We start from the raw sequence: 19843 nt of genomic DNA on the forward strand, positions 1-19843 counted from the left end.
ACGAGTGTGTGTGTGTGTGTGTGTGTGTGTTTTGGCGTAATCTGTGTGTTTCCAAGTTACCGCTCTGCCTCGGCGGTTTGATCCGAGAGCTTCGCTTTACTTCTGTAATCCCACCAACCGCCCGTCTCACTCCCCATCACTCCATCACTCCATCCATCCAGGGGATTTGACTGCCATTAAGAGATGGCTTTTTGGTCTGTATGTGTGTGTGTGTGTGTGTGTGTATTATGAAACACACACACACACACGGTGAAGGGAGGGAGTGGGGGTTGAAGTGTAAACTCCCAGCAGCACACACTCTAGCTGGAGCACCGTGTCGGGCAGCAGCGTCCGCGATGCCGCTGATGGAGCGCCGTGCAGACGCCAGCGGGCCGCGGGCCGCGACGGACCCACGCAGGAGCCTCTGGACCGCGTCCTTCAACGCGCACGGATGCAACCGTCTGGGAAGATCTACAGGTGCAGGTACAATTACAGGTACGCCGCTTCCCCTTTTTCCTGCAAGCTGATTGGCTTACAGACGTGATGTTCTGGAAGTCAGAGGTCTGTTTGTACCTCTTGAAGTTGTAGAGTCGGAGCTGAGCTAAACCCACCTGCAGATTCATAAACTGTCTTTGAGACATGCATTTATATAATAATTTAAACGCTTCATCGTTAAGTGCTGCTCTGCTGTGTTTTTTTTTGTGCCATTTCAGACCTCCGTTAATCCTGGCATGTCCCAGATGAGAGGCTTCAGTAATGACTGTCATCACTTTCACTGGTCAGTTCTATCCCTTCACTCCTCTACTGTGTTTTTTTATATTATGTTTTTTTTTTCCAGCTGTAAAAATGATCTCACAGCTTTAACTGGTTCAGTGAAAGAAGCCTCACACTGTCAATCCTCATGGATTAATAATTAATAATCACTTGGGTAAAAGAAAGTTCTTCAAAAGAGCCTTCTAGGAATGCTGCTTTCCCTCCTTTAAACACCTTTCCTCCACAAGTTGTTGACTGACTGATCACACTAAAAGGCAGCGGCCACCGAGAGCCGACCTGAACCGGATCGAGGTGAAATCCCAGGCGCAGACAATGCCTATTGTTGTGGGGCTAATCTCTGATGTAAGCTGTTCTGTCTTCGTCACTTCATCATTGCAGCAGCAGCTCGCAAAGAGACAGTTCAGATCCTCAACCGGACACATTGTTCTTGACAAGTTTGAGCTGTGAGTTGAACCTCAGGCCGCCTTTAACAAAAAACAATGAATAACTACAATGAAACTGTCAGATCCTGTTGCAGAATATGTGTAATTTGTGTTAGTTCAACGAGCAGCGGGAGGAAATGTAAAAACTAAAGTAAAAACAAACTGACATCAAAATGAGTTCCAGTGAAACATTTTTTCCAGCAGACGTTCGTTAGCTCGGCTAACGGTTTCCACCCGTTTCCAGTCTTTATGCTAAGCTAAGTTTAGCTGCGTCAATCTGAACATCGAACTCTCAGCTAGGAAGAGAGTAACTGAAATGTGTCGCTGCAGAACAGGAAGAGCAAGCGTTGCAAATGTAAATCGATATTTGAATCATTCAAATTACTCCTCTCTCATAAAAATGAGATGACATCATTCAAGTTTCTCCACTGTAATGACAGAAAAAGGTTTGGGCACCACTGAATGGACATAGAAACAGTTTGCAGTTTAGAGTGTTTTTTTTTTTTTATAAAGCCCACTAAATTGAATTTGGCAATATTGATGCTAGAAACTGTAATTAAGAAAAATCAAATAATTCTGCCACAGAATGTGGATTACAGCTGTGGATGTAAACTCCCAGTAGACATCTACGCATGCATTCGTTCATTTTCACATTATTATTTACTGAATCCTGTTTGATTCAAGCAAACGCACACACTCACAAACTGACACACTAAACGCACACTAATTAATGTTTGTGCAAAGGAAATAAAAGACGGAAATCTGACTCCAAACAGTCGGATAGATGAAGAGATGAACTACATTCAGCTCCAACGGCCTGTGATGTTGCAATATCCACACACACACACACAAACACACACACACACACACACACACACACACACACACGTCTCAGTGGCGACTCCGGCCTCTTCCCTGCAGGATCTGATTCCATCTCTGCACAGACAGACAGGAAGTGAAATGAACGCTCTGTCCCTCTATAATCTTCCCTCTGTGTCATGGAGATTTCCCTGCAGCGTATAAATGATGGCTGACCCCGCCCCCTCCTCCTCCTCCTCCTCCTCCTCCTCCTCCCTCTGTGCGCCTGCAGTCTCGGTGCTGTGCCTGCTGCCCCAGGCGCTGCTGGCCCGCTGGGCTTGCGTGCGGGCGTGTCCGACCTCCTGCTCCTGCACCCCGGAGAAGAGCTGCAGCGTGCTGTGCGACCGCTCCAGCATCACTGAGCTGCCCAAAGAGTTCCCCTGCGAGGCCGCCGCCATCAACCTGGACAAGAACCGGCTGAAGTTCCTGTCGGAGCGGGCCTTCGGCACGCTGCCCTCCCTCAAGACGCTCTCCCTGGACCACAACAACATCTCCTTCATCACGCCCGGAGCCTTCAAGGTCGGCGGAGGGCTTCCTGGTGATGTCAGGGATTTGTAGTGAAAGTGTTGCAAAAGGTTTTCCATCATATGAAGGACGAGGCTGACGTTCCTCTAGTGGTGAACCCTCGAAAGATTCAGTACTTTCACCTCCATCAGGGAGCGAAGAGTTCACACTTATCTTGATCTTTCTCTCGAAACATCGGCAAAGAAATATATAAAATCTTTGGATGTGTAAGTTTTGGTTCATCCAAAACACAAAACAAAGAAACATTGATTAATTTACGCTCTGTAAAATCCACAATTTGGGATTATTGATGGGCTTTTTTGCCACTAAATCAAAAACAACGGAGGAGATTGGGATTAAAATGGCCGCGCTCAAATTTTGTTCAGAGCTTTTTGAAGCTACAAATATGCAACAGGTTCACCTCCAAACCTGAACAAATAAAACCAAACTCATCTCTATGATTAGCATGTTTAGCCTCGAGCCTCCCAGCACCTCTTTTCTGCAGAAAAAAGAAAAAAAACTATTATCTCCACGACCACAGGGTGGATTAACTTCATTTAAATCGCTGCAACGACACCGTTTTTTGGACTGAATATCCTTCTCAACATGCCAACGCTTTGTCGGATTGGGATTATTGTTGCAGATTCTGATTCTTTGCTATTAGCATGTGGGTTGTCGTTGAGGCCCTGAACCAGACAGTTTTGGGGAATCTTGCACATATCATGCTGGATGTTCATGATCAAAATATGGTATAAGTGTTTTTTTTTAAAATATTTTTTTAAACTTTTCACAAGTCTTAACATACAACTACTTGAACACGGGGAACAAGACGTACAGAAGGCTTTTAGCCCTCATTTTTAGGGGCTCAAAAGGTTAGATATTGATAGGTTTAATGATATGTTTAGGAATAAACTACCTTTTGAGGAATTGCTTTAAAAAAACAACCAAAAAAGGAATCTTGTGTGTTCACATTCCCACAGAAAGTCAACATTAAACGACTTCTCACGTTGTCTTGCCGGTGTAACACGTTGCCTCCCCTTCTGCCCCGCAGGGCCTCAGCAACTTGGTGGAGCTGAAGATGGCGAACAACGACTACATCAGTTACCTCCACACGCGCACCTTCACGGGGCTGAAGAAGCTGGTGCGCCTGGACATGTCCAACTGCAACCTCTTCAACATGCCCGACCGCATCTTCATCGAGCAGCCGGCGCTCCGCGAGGTGCTCTGCTTCCAGAACAACTTCCGCAGGATCCCCGGGGCTTTCCGGGGGATGGAGAACCTGACTCACATCTACCTGGAGAGGAACAAGATCGAGGCGGTGGCCTACAACTCCCTGCTGGGCCTCGGGAGCCTCAAGTGAGTCTGCAAGCGGCGTGGAGTGATGCGGCAACTCGGCAACAGTCCAGAGAAAAAGTGCAGTTCGCGGTGTTATTTTTTTGGGGGGATTCAGCATTTAACAGAGGAACACGACACCGCCGTGACTTTATATCTGCACATTTCTATCACTCGAAGGCTCATGACACGTGGAACAAGAATGGTTTAAAATGATATGAGCTCACGGGACTGTAGAGCGTATTATTAGTGACTGTTAGGGAGGGAAAACTAGATTTGATGATGTCAAGTCTCAAAATACAAGAATTTGAACATGAAAATCCGGTTGAATCAAGATATATTCACACATGAACAACAGCTACTGTACAGTGTTATCTGGAAGATGTACTCCGACTTTAATACTACAGAATAGAACAGTAGTACTCGCTTTGTACTACTGGGGAAGTACTCCCTGTACTCTGAGTTCTTGAAAGACAATGTAAGGCGACCGGCACTTGGAGCTTGTTTTAGACTTGAATGGATAAAAACGCTTTTTCAGTTGAATCATCAATAATGAAAAAAGATGTCAACTACAAGTTTAAATACTTTAGATGCTTGTTTGGAAAGAAAGATATTTTTTTAACGCTCAATTGCAACCGGACTCTTTCCATTCCACTCAGTTATTATAAAGCGAAAGCATTGTTTTCCTCCTGTTCGAGTAATATTTCAAAAACAAAAACAAAGCCGCTGTTTGAGGCGATTAATGAGACCGTTTGGGAAGAGTGACTTTATATTTTATAGTTCTACATCGACAGGAGAAACAAATGGGCTTGAGGTTAAAGACTGGGTTAAGATGCAAGTATTTTATTATGTATGTTTGTTTTGGTTTATGCATGATTTCTGGGTTAAGCGTTCCTTTAATATTTGTAATTTCCCTTCTGCCGTGGGGCTTCACGTCGGTTTTCCATCATTCCCGACCTGATTCACTCGCTCTATGAATGAAAGAAATCCCCCTAAGGTCCTCCGTTTGTTCTTTTCCTCTCACTCCAGGTTCCTGAACCTCCAGGAGAACCGCATCAACGTGATCCACGACGGCGCCTTCCAGGACCTCGTGCGGCTGGAGAACTTCTACTTCAACGACAACCTCCTGTACGAGCTTCCCCGGCACGTCTTCAAAGGCCTCGTCCGCCTCAAGACGCTCAACCTCGGCGGCAACATGCTGACCAACGTGTCCAAGACCTGGTTCGGCGACCAGGTGGAGCTGGAGGTGCTGTACCTGGACCGCAACCAGCTGCTGACCATCGAGGAAGGCGCGTTCGAGAACCTCACCAGCCTGATCACGCTCCACCTCAACAGCAACAACCTCACCACGCTGCCCTTCCCGGTGTTCCGGCCCGTCTACTTCCTGGGCCGCCTCTTCCTCTTCAGGAACCCGTGGGAGTGCGACTGCTCCCTGCGGTGGCTGCAGGAGTGGATGGAGAGCTACAAGCTGGTGCGGGACGTCCCCTGCGCCTCGCCGTCCTCCGTGGCCGGCATGGACCTGGCCGAGGTGGCGTTCGCCGAGATCAACGGCACGTGCGTGGACCCCGGCGAGCTCAACCTGACGGCGGCCCCGGCCGAGGTCGCCCCGACCACGGAGAACCGCTTCAACAGCCTCATCTCCAAGCTGCTGCAGCAGGAGATCAGGGAGGAGGCGGGCAACGCCACCGAGAGCCTTCGCAACGGCACCCTGGGGCCCGAGGACGGGCAGCTCGCCGCCGGGGTCGAAGGTCAGCGGGCCCGCGCCGGCCGGTCCGTCCTGTGCTTCGTCGCAGTGTGGCTCTTCTTGGATTTCATCGGCCGGGCGGACGCGGGCCGCTGGCTTGCTCGCGCTTGAGAGCGGCGGGGAGAAGTTCGACAGGGTAGCTCTTCAAATTGCCGATGAGATAAAAAGAAGTTTTCATTTATCCACGAGAGCACAGAGGGGGTGAGTCTGCACTGCCAAACGGGGTGAACGTGAATATTACCGGCTATCTTCTAGGGATGGGGGGGGGGGGAGAATCGATACGGCATGGTATTTTTGGTTGAAAAAAAGCTAATAAATCACAATATATCGCGATACTCAATATATCGCGATACTCAATATATCGTGATACTCAATATATCACAGTATCGTGATAAAATATCGTATCGGGACTAAAGTATCGTGTCGATATTGTGTCGTGGGACCTCTGGTGATTCCCACCCCTGCTATCTTCTCATGGAAGACTGACGCCGACGCGGCGGGATTTACTTTTTCCGCGTGAGCTGCAACGATCTATGATATTTATAGATTGCATATCTGATGCATTTCTTTCCTCTCTGCAATCACACAGTCGGCGGGCGTCGATGTTCAGGCTGCAGATTACTGCGCGAGCGACGAAAAATGTACATGTGAACCTCCACGTTTTGTCGTACGACGCTCACTTTGAATTAATACGACGTGATATTAATATTCGTAGCGTTGCATATAGTCTGTTACGAGTGTTTATTTTATATTTTTGTGTGGGTAAAAATGTGTAAAGTTAAAGCAGATAAGAGCTCCTGTAGTGATCTCCTCAGCAGATGTCCTCTCTGCTCATCTATAAATGTAGGTTCTGCAGCTTTTTCCATAAATGCATTAATCTTCTTATTGCACATCAGTGCGGCTCAGCGGCGTCGCCGCTTGTGTGTGTGTGTGTGTGTGTGCGGCGTAATGGAGGGACTCTCGCATTGCTTTTACCTCGCTGCATGCAGGCCGCAGTGCTGCGGGGTGTGAGGGCCATATGTCAGGTCGAGGGCCGGGGGGAGGGGAAAGTGTCAAAGTGTCAGTTCACTGTGGGATAAGAGAAGCTTTCAGGTACGTATATATATATATTAACATTTTACATGAATGATGTCGTTAATTGGCTACACATTCTGCATCCTGTTCATTTCATATATATACACATGCATACTTGTGTGTTCTCTGTAGCTGAGTTGTTAACCTTTTGGAAACTGTGCGAAAATCCTCCCGCTCCAATTTTAAGTCCCAGCGTGCCCCATTCAGACAATCTTTTGGCATAAAATACATCATTTGTTTTCATTTTTGAACCAAACGACACAGTTTTTTGACTGAATCTCCTTCCTAACAGGCCAAGTCTTTGTTTTATTGTGATTATTGTTGCATATTCACATTCTTTTGGTCCTAATCTTTCCAAAAATGTGTCTTATTCACCGCTCCAGGAGGCTTTTTGGGGGATTTTGGCTCATATCACACTGGATGTTCATACTTACGATCAAAATATCTTTTAAAAGTGATTTTTTTGTTGCAGATATACATTTTTTTCCCCCCAAGACTTTGCTGAACAAATACATACAATAAACTAATTAATTTGGGGTTTCCTACGACGACTCAAACACAGGAGAAAAGGAGAAAGGAGTTTTCATCGGCTTAAAGTGCATCCCCGACCTGCTGGATGTCAGTTTGGTGCGTTGGTGTTTGAAGACAAAACGTTGTGATATATACACATGATATATATATTTTTTAACAATAAAAAAATAAGAATGCTGTTGAACTTTTGACGTGCCTGATGAGTGACTCTTTTCAGACGACCCGGACGCCAGTTAATCTGCACACTGGCCTGTTGAGCCTGTAATGCGGGATTAGGTGGGACTAAGGCAACTGGGAGGCTGCTGGTCCTCTCTCTCTCTCTCTCTCTCTCTCTCTCTCTCTCTTCTCTCTCTCTCTCTCTCTCTCTCTCTCTCTCTCTCTCTCTCTCTCTCTCTCTCTCTGCTTCATACAACAGAGGTGTTACAGATGTGCTCTCTGGTTCCAGATGCTGGGATATATTCACAGCGCAGCTGCATTGAAGGGTTAACGTGATAACTGTTCAGTTTATGGGTCCAGTCAAGATTTCCTGGAAAGAGACGGAGGAAATATTACAAATAAAAATAGCAATAATGTGCTGGGACAGCGACGGTATTTGATTTTTGTTTATGTCGCTTTATACGTGATTCATAAATTGTTTTGATAATGTTCTCAGGGATATTGCAGTAAATTGTTTGGAAGAACTGACACATATGAATGTAAATTCAAGTTAATATTCACTCATTCTTGGATTTTTTTCTCCGTATTTGTGGACTTTATGGATGTTTGTCGGTCGTGATGACAAATTCCAAATCCATGCATGGGTTCATTTTTAATATATATATTTCGTTACTAGTTACAAAAGTACCTCATTACAAAAGTAACTAATTTAAAAAGTAACAAATTAAAAAGTAAATAATTACAAAAGTAACTAGTTACAAAAGTCACTAGTTACAAAAGTAACTAATTAAAAAGTAACTAGTTACAAAAGTAACTAATTAAAAAAGTAACTAGTTACAAAAGTAACTAATTAAAAAAGTAACTAATTAAAAAAGTAACTTATTAAAAAGTAACTAGTTACAAAAGTAACTAATTAAAAAAGTAACTAATTACAAAAGTAACTAAATAAAAAAGTAACTAGTTACAAAAGTAACTAATTAAAAAAGTAACTAATTACAAAAGTAACTAATTACAAAAGTAACTAATTAAAAAGTAACTAGTTACAAAAGTAACTAATTAAAAAAGTAACTAAATAAAAAAGTAACTAGTTACAAAAGTAACTAATTAAAAAGTAACTAATTAAAAAAGTAACTAATTAAAAAGTAACTATTTCCAGAAGTAACTAATTACAAAAGTAACTAGTTACAAAATTAACTGATTAAAAGTAACTGATTACAAAAGTAACTATTTCCAAAAGTAACCAATTACAAAAGTAACTAACTAAAAAAGCTATGATAAAAGGCACTATCAGCGTTTACCAGAAGTAGAATATAACAAAGTATTTTTACTTCGTTACTGTACTTAAGTATCTGTACTTTACTGAAGTAAAAATAATAGTGCATACATACGTCCCCTTGCGTGAGTACTTAAAAGTAATTTAAAAGTAAGTATGTTTTACTTTTTCTTCAGTAAGATTGTTGATGTAGTATTTTTATTTGTATTTTCCTGGGTACCTGTACTTTTACTTAAGTATTAAACTTCAGTACTTCCTCCACCAATGCTTATTATCTAAACTACTTAATTGACACGAAGCGTTAAACTAATTAATGTCACCGAGTCTCTACAGAATTGGGGAAACAGCGCCCCCTCTGTAGGTGAATGGCTCCTCCATGTTAACCAGTGGTTGTGGTTTCAAACGGTACTGCCGGTTCCAACCATTATTGTGTTTCTTTATATCTTTATCTGTAATAAAAAGCTTGTCAGGAGCCAAACTTAAAGGTTAAATGGAGTATTGTGTCTATATAGTATACATTAGGCTGTGTCGCTGCTCTACTTTGTCAGATGTACTTGTACTACTTGTACTATGTAATAACAGGAGTTACACAACTCAAAGGTTTGACCACTGGAGTCTGTGACCTCAGTATGGATTCATATTCATAACACCCTTGTTGTTGGTAGATGTAGAGGTGGAAGTATACTTTTACTGCTTGTACTTCCCTGTACTAAGATTTTTTATTAAGAAGTACTTTACTATGACTTTTTATGACGTACTATACTATACTTTTTATGACATTGTAATAATAAAATCCACACTTAAAAAGCAAAAGCTACACACAGCTGTCCTCAGTGCTGCGTCTCTTTTTCAGATGTTATTGCTTTGGGGTTACGCAACAGGAACGCAGCGTTCCTTCTAATCACTTTGATTGATTAAATTCACAAAATGCAGCACGTTACTGAGAAGTCAGCCGAGTTCATCTGAAATATTTATCACGACATTTTTACTTAAAAAAAAAATCATTTAATTTGCAGAACGGTTCAGCTAAACAATCTTTCTGCTGTAGAATCACTTTTCTTTGAGGCTAAAATGGTCAATCTGAACGAAATTAATCAGTTAATTGTTAATTATTCCTCAAGGCAAAAAAAAATTCTCAAATTTCCTTATTGGCTTATTTTCTTCTTGCTATGATGTTTGTTTCAGAATTATTTTAGAGATAGAAAAGATGTTTCTGCACAAAATATTAGCTAATGGAGACAAGATAACAGCCGGTACATATTATAATTATTATTATTATTATAACTATAATATTAATATATTTATTTAATTACACTTAATTCAGGATTCTTCATCTCTGCAGTTTTGAGGCAACATTGTGAGTTCAAATCAGATAATAAATGTAAAGTGTCCTGTTTTTAAATCACTCAATAAAAATAGTGGAGGAAATTCTCAGATCCAGAAAATGTATCTTAATAAATAATGATTTAATTAATAGATATTTATATTATGCAAAAAAGCCCCAAATTAACTGCGATAAATGTGAATTTTTCTTTGTCCTGCGACAGTAAACAGCTATCTAATAATAACTAATAATGGCTGTTTTTGCATGCAATTGTAATTAAAATCTCATAAGTCATTATCAATTACCCAGAATCCCCTGTGTTCCAGTAACTCGTACTTATTGTGCTTCATGTGCACCTCGGGGCGGAGGGTTGGTGTCATGCTCAGTGGAAAAGAAGAAGAGCCACTCCAAGGTTCACTTTTTCCAACACATAAAAGGAAATATATTTAAAAAAAACTGTTCATACTGAAGAACTTTTTTTTTATCATTGCAGAGTCATTTACACAAGAGGCAGCTCGTAGGTCAGTCTGCCGTATTCATATTCATAATCATATACACGTTATTCAGATGCACAGGCCGCCTCCTCTTCCCTCGCAAAGCCGTCCCCTTTGCAGGATGGATGGTGTTCGCTCGCAGACGGTCGCACAGCCGCGGAATAGAAATCAATATTTCATCTCTCGTCAATCGGTAAAACTCAGTGGAGACATTAATACTCTTGGACATCACATTTCTGAAATGGCGAATGAAGAATAAAAAGGTGACATTTCCCCCCCTTTTTTCTCCGTATGACAAATCAAAAAGAGAAAAAAAAAATCAAGACTTTTATTAAGATTTTTTTCTTCTTGTTTTTTTTTTTTTACAAACACGTCTCACTACACGGTCGATCGTTTTTTGTTTTATTTTATTTGTTATAAATCTCTGGGTTTAGAAACGTCACCTGAAATGCAAGGGATGTGCAGAGGTGTCAAGTCGACGTCTGGATCTGTCGCCGATCGCTGGCGTCCCTTGAGTTCAGTCTTTCCAAACAGCTGGAATGTGTTTTCTTTGTTGTTAATATATATTTATATATATTTATGTCTTCTTTTCTTTCTTGGAGGTTTACAGAGGGACACTGGGAACACTGACTGACTGACTGACAGCATGGAAGCTTGCAAATGTCCACATGCATGATTACCTCATTCATATCTCTAAAACATTCATGGATTCATTTAGAAGAGACAGTACCTGGTAGGTGTGTGTGTGTGTGTGTGTGATGATGCAACTGTACCAAAAAGCTAAACATGACACAGTGAAACCCATCTTTTTACAGCGTGGAAACAGACCCACAGAATAAATAATGAGGGGATGGGCGACGTGACCCACAGACGAGAGGACATCGCGGTGCGTTTGTGTGCTTTTACTTCATTCTGAGAGACGGAAACAAACCAACAAAAAAAAAAAAAAAACCCCGCCGGTGTCTTTCCCTTCAGACGCTTCAGGACCACAACACCCGACGGGGGCTGCGGCGGCGGCGGGGGGAGGGGGGGAGGACGGGACGCAGTACTGTCTCTTTAAAACAAACATCTACAGAAATGTTGCCTCCTAGCTAGTACAGACATGACAATATTCACTTTTTGTTTAAACTCTTGTTTTTATACATCACTATGACTAAGGTCGTCTGTCGGGGAGAGGGAAGGGGGGGGCAAGAGTCCCAAAAATGGCCGCTTGGTGGTGTGTGTGTGCAGCGTTTGGGAGGATTTAGGTTGAATGGGAGGAGGGGGGGGGGGGTCCATTCATTGCAGTGTAGAGAGACGTTTCCCCTTCGCTTTTTTTTTGTTGTTGTTAAAGTTCATTATTTATTCTCACTGGGAATGATGGGAGTTTGGCCGTGTTGCTGTCGCTGAGAGAGGAGGTGGTGGAGGAGGCGGAGGCTCAGTAGACCCAGGACACGGGAACCCACTGGCTGGTGGTGCACACCAGGTCGATGGCCTCCTCCAGGTGCCTGATGGTCTCGTCGATCTCGTTGTTGATGATGGTCTGGTCGAAGTAGTGGGCGTAGGTCTTCTGCAGGATCTCGGACTCCTTCTGCAGCCGCTGGAGCGACTCGTCCTGGAGGAGGAGGAGGAGGAGGAGGAGTTAGACGCTGATGGAGGCAGAGAGAGGGGTGGAGAAGACTGAAAGAGAAGCTCTCAAGGCCCGTGCATACGGCGCGAGGGAGATATTCAAGGTGAGAAACACGGAGACATCTTTAGTTGTTGATCAAGAACTAAAATCACAAATCATCAGATTTCTTCTCCCCGAGCCATGAACTTATTCTGGGAACACGGGTTTCTTATTTTTACTGCATAACTTCGAGAAGACGCCGTCAGTCTGCAGCGAGAATATGACGTTTGAATGAAGCAATTAAAGAACAAATAAGCTGAGACGGTCGATTAGTCAAGCAAACTTTAGATTTTGGGGGTTTTGACTGTCGATGGGACAAAAAACAAACTAATTAAAGCATCACCTTAAAGCAGTCGTTTGTGTCTTTTTTTGTCCCACTTGAGGAAGAACAATGTTTATGGCCCACTACACCGAAATTGCCTATTGTGGCTGCAATTACAACCTTTTTGCACAAAATATCTTTTTAAGATATTAACAATAATGTGCAACCTGTGCGAAACAAAACGAGTGCAGATATGTCAGCCATTGCGATGTGTCAGAAAAAGAAAAAACAGCATCCCACCAGTTTGAGAACCACAAGCTTAAAGGCTCTAATTTATCAGCAACGCTCACAATTTAGCGAAAAATATTGACGTAATAATACTTTAGATTTTATAAAGCGGTTTTCTAGGTACTCAAAGACACTGAGAACTTCTTGTGTAGTCTATCGTGGTAAAGCACCAGACATTTATTGCATAATATATATATATATATTGTTGTTATAGTGTATTATATTAGGACCACGCAGCGTGACATGCAGTCAACCTGCAAGATGGCCGCTACAGCACAGTGTGTAAGGGCCTTGCTCAGCAGAGGAAGCGGACAGGAAAACACAGAAGGCGGCACTAACCACGAGAAGCATATGGCAAAGAACACACACACACACACACACACACTAATTACAAACACCACTACATACTTACTGGCAGCGTTCGACACCACCTGGGCATCTGAGAGGAGCCAGAGAAACAAACGCATGCAGCATGCAGAAGGAAACAAGTGCAGAGGAGCTGAGAGAAGGAAACACACGCCGGCGGAAACGAGAGGCGACTCTGAAGCTTCAAAGTTCAAGACGCAATGAAATGAATGAATCCGTGTCATTGACTGACACCTGGGGGATGCGACCCGGTCAGGTAACAACTGGCATCGCTTTAATCTAAACGTGTGAAGCAGATTAGAGGCGAGATCTTGGTGACGTCCGTCCACAGAACTAGAAGCAGAAGAGTTTCCTACTGTGGGTGGAACTGAACAAACTAGCTGCATTATTACACTGTTATTGTTGTTTTAAAGACATTATTGGGATGTTTATCAGATAAAAAGAGTCGTTTGTCGCAGCGCTGATGTATTATGCAATATAATAAATCTCTAAATCCAGGAAACAGGAAGTGAATTCATTATTTGAATGTAGACTTTTTGAGGTATTTGACAAGTCCAAGTGTTCCTCCTGAAGATGAAATCCTTAAATACAGCTTCATTGAATTAAGGCTCAATGGTGAATGGTGGACTTGTGCATTTGCTGGGACTTCTAGTTGTATTTTGCTGTATTATGAGCTACAAATCAGCAGCATGGACCTGTCAATCACAGCAAGCCCCGCCCTAAAGCGCCCCCTCCTTTATGGTCTGTTTGACTCTAAATGAGCGTAATCTACTGAATGAACATCACGCTGTATAGAAGACGTGACACTAGAGATTGAGACATAAACTCATGTTTACAATGTTTACTGAGGGAATACATCAAGAGAGAAGTAGAGTCATTTTCTCATAGACTTCTATACAACCAGAGGAGTCGCCCCCTGGTGGTCAGGAGAGGGAATGACAGTTTGAATTCACTTTCTTATCTTGTGATGCGACCGCATGCGTTATCGTTCAACATGCATCATCTGTCGAGAGCGTGAGTGTGTGTGTGTGTGTGTGTGTGTGTGTGTGTGTTCCCACCTCGTTGATGCCCGGCGCAATAGTCGGTGCGGCAATGAAGACGACGTACGGCGCAAACTCTGCTGTCCGCAGGACCTTCAGGGCCTGATGAAGAACAAGCGTTAGTGGTCACAATGTCCTTACATATGCACACACACACCCACACACACACACACACACACACCTGAGGCTCGACGTCCAGTATCGCGATGTGTCCCTCTTGGTGGATCATGCGGATGGTCTCCAGCCGCGTCCCGTACATGGCGTCCTCGTGGCTGCCGTACTCCAGGTACTCGTTGTTGCTGATGTCCTGCATCATCTGGTCGTGGGAGACAAAGTAGTAGTTCTTCCCGTCCTCCTCGTCCTTCTTTGGAGGTCTGGTTGTGTCTGCGGGACGCCGGGAGACACACACACACACACACACACACACAGAGAGCATTCATAATCAGCCTCCCAGACACACAAAAGCGCTGTGTTTCCGTGGAGGACTGGGATGTGGCGTCTTACGTGGAATGGGGTAGGCAAATCTGTCGGGATGTTTGGTGATGAGTGTGTTCTTGATGTGTCTTCTGCCCACTCCATGGGCTCCTGACAAACACACACACACACACACACACACACACACACACACCGTCAGCGAGGGTCAGTACAAAAAAAAAAGGAGCTATAAATGCTAATAGTATAAGAAAATATATAAAATAAGGTGATTGTGCAGTACTGATTGATAAAGTTCACTCTGTGCATTGTCCTCGTGCTGCACTCACCTAACAAAACTAATGTTTTCCTCTTGAAAGCAGGAAGCTTCACGACCTCTTCGTACGTGACGAGGTCTAGTTGGTCGAACACTGCCGGCGGGAGAGAGAGAGAGAGAGAGAGAGAGAGAGAGAGAGAGAGAGAGAGGATGAGGAGCAGAGCTGGAGGGGAACAGGATCTTGAACACATGAGATGAAGAGGAGGAGGACGTCGGGTCGCTCATCAAATCAAAATAAAAACAACAACTGGAGAGCTGAGATGAACCGTGAAGTGATGACGACTCCTTTAGAAACTAATGATGTAAAATTGCTGTGCTCTTGAGATTAAACTAATCTGACCAGGCAGACGTTATTCTGGTAAGAAACGCATAGAAAGGCAAATAAAACCAGGATAATGAACGTGTGATGGCTGCTGCTCTCTGGCTGGATGAGGATTATATTGTAAATTGAGGAAAAGAGGGAGACAATGAATGTGTCTTGCATGTAAAATATAAATATTTCCAGCTTTTCTTTGACGGTAAACTGAAAATCTTTGGGTTTCTGACTGTTGCCAAACAATTGAAATGTCCCAACTCGAGGGTTCACACATTCATTGTCTCCCTCTTTTCCTCAATTTACAATATAATCCTCATCCAGCCAGAGAGCAGCAGCCATCACACGTTCATTATCCTGGTTTTATTTGCCTTTCTATGCGTTTCTTACCAGGATAACGTCTGCCTGTCTACCAGAAGTTATTTCTTATAATAAAACGTCAGAAAATAAGTCAAGAGCTCAAGGTGGCTCACGTAAAGTCTGCCTAACACCCACAAATATCCAGTTAACTATCACACACGACACAGAAAAGCTTCAAACCGGACATATTTGCTATAATAAAGACTAAAATGCTCCCTATGTATCAGCTGTTTATTGGTGAATTGCTTCAGGTATCTCCTAAGGGCATTGATTAAGTTAAACCTCTGCAACTCTTTCCTCTTAGTGAATCTCCTCTGCGTCCTGTAGTCCACAGCTACAGGTTGACTTCAGCGTATTTTTAATGCGGCGCGCCAGGTGCGACATTCACGAGCGTCTCTCTGCTCGACGCAGAGAGACCAGAATAAATGAGGCGAATTGCAGGTTGTGTGTCACATGTTCTAGCGGAGACGTTCCCTGTACAATATGTTCTGTAACCTGAGCCGCCACGCAGCCAACACCCCAGGGTGCTGACAGGTGACACGCAGGCCCCTCAAGTCACCGGGTGCACACGTGCAGCCGGCCGGGGAATAATCGGTTATAAATACAGAAGAGAAGAGGCTGTTAGTTCACTAAAGTCTGCTCGTATTCACGCTACTGAGTTCTGGGTCGGCTAACGGGACCAAACGTGTTTTAAAAAAGATGGGTGAAGATGAACGACACACAATATCTGACACACTGAGCTACACGGTTTCAGTTTTGTCTTTTGTTTCTTCTGTTGTTTTATGACCAAACCAACAGAAACCAAACTGAAACACTGGCAGTGACAGCTGATGGAAACTACAGGAAAGAGAGAAGAAGAAGAAGAAGAAGAAGAAGAAGAAGCAGTAGAAGAAGAAGAAGAAGAAGTAGAAATAGAAGAAGATGTAGAAGTAGTAGTAGTAGAGGAAGAAGTAGAAGCAGTAGAAGATGTAGAAGTAGTAGTAGAAGAATAAGTAGTAGTAGAGGAAGAAGAAGAAGAAGAAGAAGAAGAAGAAGAAGAAGAAGAAGAAGAAGAAGAAGAAGAAGAAGAAGAAGAAGCAGTAGTAGAAGCAGTCAAAGAAGATGTAGAAGAAGTAGAAGTAGCAGAAGAAGAAGAAAAAGACGAAGTAGTAGCAGACGAAGAAGAAGAAGAAGAAGAAGAAGAAGAAGAAGAAGAAGTAGTAGACGTAGAAGAAGTAGAAGAAGAGTTGGTTGCTGTCACCGGTTGTTACTTACATGCAGAGAGGCCGTTCAGTAGGAGAAAGCGAGAGAGATGGAGAGGGGTCAACATGGTTCGGTTACAACAGCAGAATTACAAAATGTTACACACACACATAGCAAGATACAACAGCTGGGGGATGGACATAGTACACAACATTATGCTGTTGCTGCTGTCGTTGTCGTCGTTGTTGTTGTTGGGTAAATTCAGCCCAACAGACTGTGTGTGAGCCGTCAGGTTTCAGGGGAATAAAAAAAGACTCCTCCAATGTTTGGTTGAACGTTGCTCATTGAGGTGGCAATGAATAACCACGACCATGCAGAAGTGTGTTGGTCAGCACATCCTGTAAAGTGCTGACCGGAGGTTTAGAGTCGTTGACCATTAAACATGTGAAACCTGAACCGCACCGACACAACACCTTCAGTATGAATACAGCATTACAACAATGTTTAACAACTCAGTCTGGAGGCTACAAACACGTTTTGTGGGAAAGAATACAGAGCTTTGCTGGTTAAGTCTCATTTAACCAGCGGCATCGTTTCTCTTCACAGAGTCAACTTCATTTTTTAATGAGTCAAAGTCTTAAATACCAAATAAACGCAGCTGACGCTGGATCCCATGCATGCATGCTTACATAACTATTATTTATCATCCCAGTTGCATGCTGTTGCTTAGAGCAAGTCCTTTTCAGACAAACACACACACACACACACACACACACACGGATGTGACATAACAACTATCTAAGAAATGGAACATACTCGTCCAGCAGCTCAGACGTGTTTCTGAACAGCTTGACTTCCTCTGCAGGGGCGGAGCTTCTGCTGTCGTCACGGAGAGCAGTGTGTGTGTAGAGCAGTGTGTGTAGAGCAGTGTGTGTAGAGCAGTGTGTGTAGAGCAGTGTGTGTGTAGAGCAGTGTGTGTAGAGCAGTGTGTGTAGAGCAGTGTGTGTGTAGAGCAGTGTGTGTAGAGCAGTGTGTGTAGAGCAGTGTGTGTAGAGCAGTGTGTGTAGAGCAGTGTGTGTAGAGCAGTGTGTGTAGAGCAGTGTGTGTGTGTAGAGCAGTGTGTGTGTAGAGCAGTGTGTGTAGAGCAGTGTGTGTAGAGCAGTGTGTGTAGAGCAGTGTGTGAACATGGTTCCAGCTGGATGAGACCTTTAACCTCTTCTTATGTCTTTTATGTCTCATATATGTCTCATATATTTCTTCTTATGTCTCTTGTATTTCTCTTCTTATGTCTCTTTCATGTCTCTTTTATTTCTCTTCTGTCTTCTGCTGTTCTTTATCTGAACACGTCGGTTCGACACTAATTAAAACAGCATACATTACTGCGACATTAAATAGTTTCTACAGAGCCCCCAAAAAAAAGTGTCAAATTTGGCGTCAAACCTAAATCTTCACGCAGGCCTCTTATTTCAAATCCAGGGAGTTATTGGCTCAGAATCGGGTCACAACGAGCGGCACATCTTCCCCAAACTCGTCCCTGTGCTCGTATAACATTTTCCGCGACATTGACGGCTTTCCACCGTGACCTCTGGCCGACGGCGCCGCCGCCAGATCCCGTTACGCTCGACTTCCACCCGCAGACACACGGACGGGCCGAGGCGCATGCTGTCCCGCCCTCACGAACGATGAGGACAAACGCATGCACGCGGGCGTGGACGGGTGTGTGTGCGCGTGTGTGAGGGCGTACCTGCGTTGTGCTTTGCCAAATACTTGTCTTTGTACTGCTTCTTCTTCTTGCCAAACCAGGTGCAGCTGGCCTGCTGCTCCTGCTTGGTCTTCTCCATGGCTATACACGCCACCCGCCTACCAAAACACACACGAGGAGGGTCAGCTGGAGGATTGTAGATGCTGAGGAACGGTTCCTCTGTGACCTTTCTCTCTCTGTGTGTGTGTGTGTGTGTGTGTGTTTCCCCTCTCACCACTCCTGCAGCTCTGGCGACGGGATGAGGCCCGCCGTGGCGTTCTTGGTGTTCTCCAGCTTGCCCTGCCACCAGTTGTGGTCGTCCTTGGAGATGATCTGGACGATGTCGCCCACCTGGAAGCGAATGCCGGCCTCCTTGCAGGGGATGAGCTCGTCTTTGGAGGGGTCGTATTCAAACTGGGCCCTGACGTAGATCTGTGTGGCGAAACCAGGGAGTGAAGGCGAAGGACAGAAACAACTTGACGGGGACATCAGAGAGGCTGCATGGTGTGTTTTTGCACATGGCGGCAGCTCGAACTCAAGTACTGCGCTCTAGGGGTTGGCGTCGGGCTTCTGGTTGCCAGGTGGGAAACCAGTTTCCAAGGAAAGACTTTCTCCAGTGAGATAAACCCAGACACTGCCGGGCTATTAATGAGCCTCTCAACACACTGGTAATTACAGCACCGGTGTTGTTTATGTGTCCGTTAGTTCAAAAACAAGTCATTATCCGGCTTTATTTTCATTTCTCGCCGCACAGACTCCACTCTGAGTGGAAGGAAGTGCGCTGCTGGAAGTGTTTGGGACAAATGTGTACACGTGTTTTGTATTTTTTTATGTTTGTGGGGAAGAGAGAGAGAGAGAAAGAGAGAGAGAGAGAGGCCATCTCTTACCTTAACAGACATTTTGTCCTTGATTGGAGGTCTGGATACAATCTAGGATGTGAAAGCATCACACACACACACGTCATGCAGCAAAACGGCTGTGCAACGTCTTAACAGCAGTGTGGAGGCCGAGGTGGGTGGAGGGGAGGTGGAGGTGATGGTGGTGAGACAGGACAGCGACGTACAGCATTTTTTTTAATGGATTATGATCCTCATATTGTCTACTTGGACTGGATTCGGGGTGAACTCGGGGAGATGCCGTGTGGAGGACTCTACTGCCCTCTGCTGGCAGGATCTGCTGTGACCGTTTGACGCCACAGGAGAAGAATGACATGATTTTTTTGGGGGGTGATTGATGTTGCATCGCAGTGGGAATGGACGGCGTCTGTGTCAGGAAGGTGCACACAGATCAAGACACAGTGGTGGAGGATTGTGGGTAATGACGCAAAACCTTTAAGTTGGCTTGAAGTCGATTCATATCTGACTGGGGATCAGCGCTCAGGGGGTCTCAAGGATCCCCGTGTCATTATTACCACACATACGAGTGAATGG

General features: G+C 44.2%; 2 protein-coding genes across 12 annotated transcripts in view; one reads left to right on the forward strand and one right to left on the reverse strand.

The window, feature by feature from the left end:
* The first annotated feature begins 735 nt into the window (after window positions 1–735).
* nyx (nyctalopin) lies at window positions 736–5724 on the forward strand. The gene is made up of 4 exons (XM_068573059.1): window positions 736–757; window positions 2266–2552; window positions 3589–3893; window positions 4899–5724. Exons 1-4 carry the CDS (start codon window positions 736–738, stop codon window positions 5722–5724), a joined length of 1440 nt encoding a protein of 479 aa, XP_068429160.1.
* A 5767-nt stretch (window positions 5725–11491) lies between these two features.
* Window positions 11492–19843, reverse strand: part of caska (calcium/calmodulin-dependent serine protein kinase a) — a 105337-nt gene continuing 96985 nt past the window's right edge. For 7 of the 11 annotated variants that reach the window (XM_068572855.1, XM_068572851.1, XM_068572849.1 and 4 more), the window contains 8 exons: window positions 19301–19342; window positions 18649–18845; window positions 18417–18532; window positions 14831–14911; window positions 14574–14654; window positions 14251–14453; window positions 14088–14171; window positions 11492–12059 (listed from right to left, as the gene is read on the reverse strand). In XM_068572855.1, coding sequence (XP_068428956.1) covers window positions 11883–12059; window positions 14088–14171; window positions 14251–14453; window positions 14574–14654; window positions 14831–14911; window positions 18417–18532; window positions 18649–18845; window positions 19301–19342 — 981 coding nt within the window. In that variant the 3' untranslated portion in view covers window positions 11492–11882. The remainder of the gene's footprint in view (window positions 12060–14087; window positions 14172–14250; window positions 14454–14573; window positions 14655–14830; window positions 14912–18416; window positions 18533–18648; window positions 18846–19300; window positions 19343–19843) is intronic. The other 4 variants (XM_068572858.1, XM_068572857.1, XM_068572856.1 and 1 more) reach the window with 1 other exon arrangement.

The sequence above is a fragment of the Clinocottus analis genome, unplaced genomic scaffold, assembly GCF_023055335.1.
Source record: "Clinocottus analis isolate CAN_PGR_092001 unplaced genomic scaffold, fCliAna1.0.p SCAF_12, whole genome shotgun sequence".
In the NCBI taxonomy this organism is placed as follows: domain Eukaryota; kingdom Metazoa; phylum Chordata; class Actinopteri; order Perciformes; family Cottidae; genus Clinocottus; species Clinocottus analis.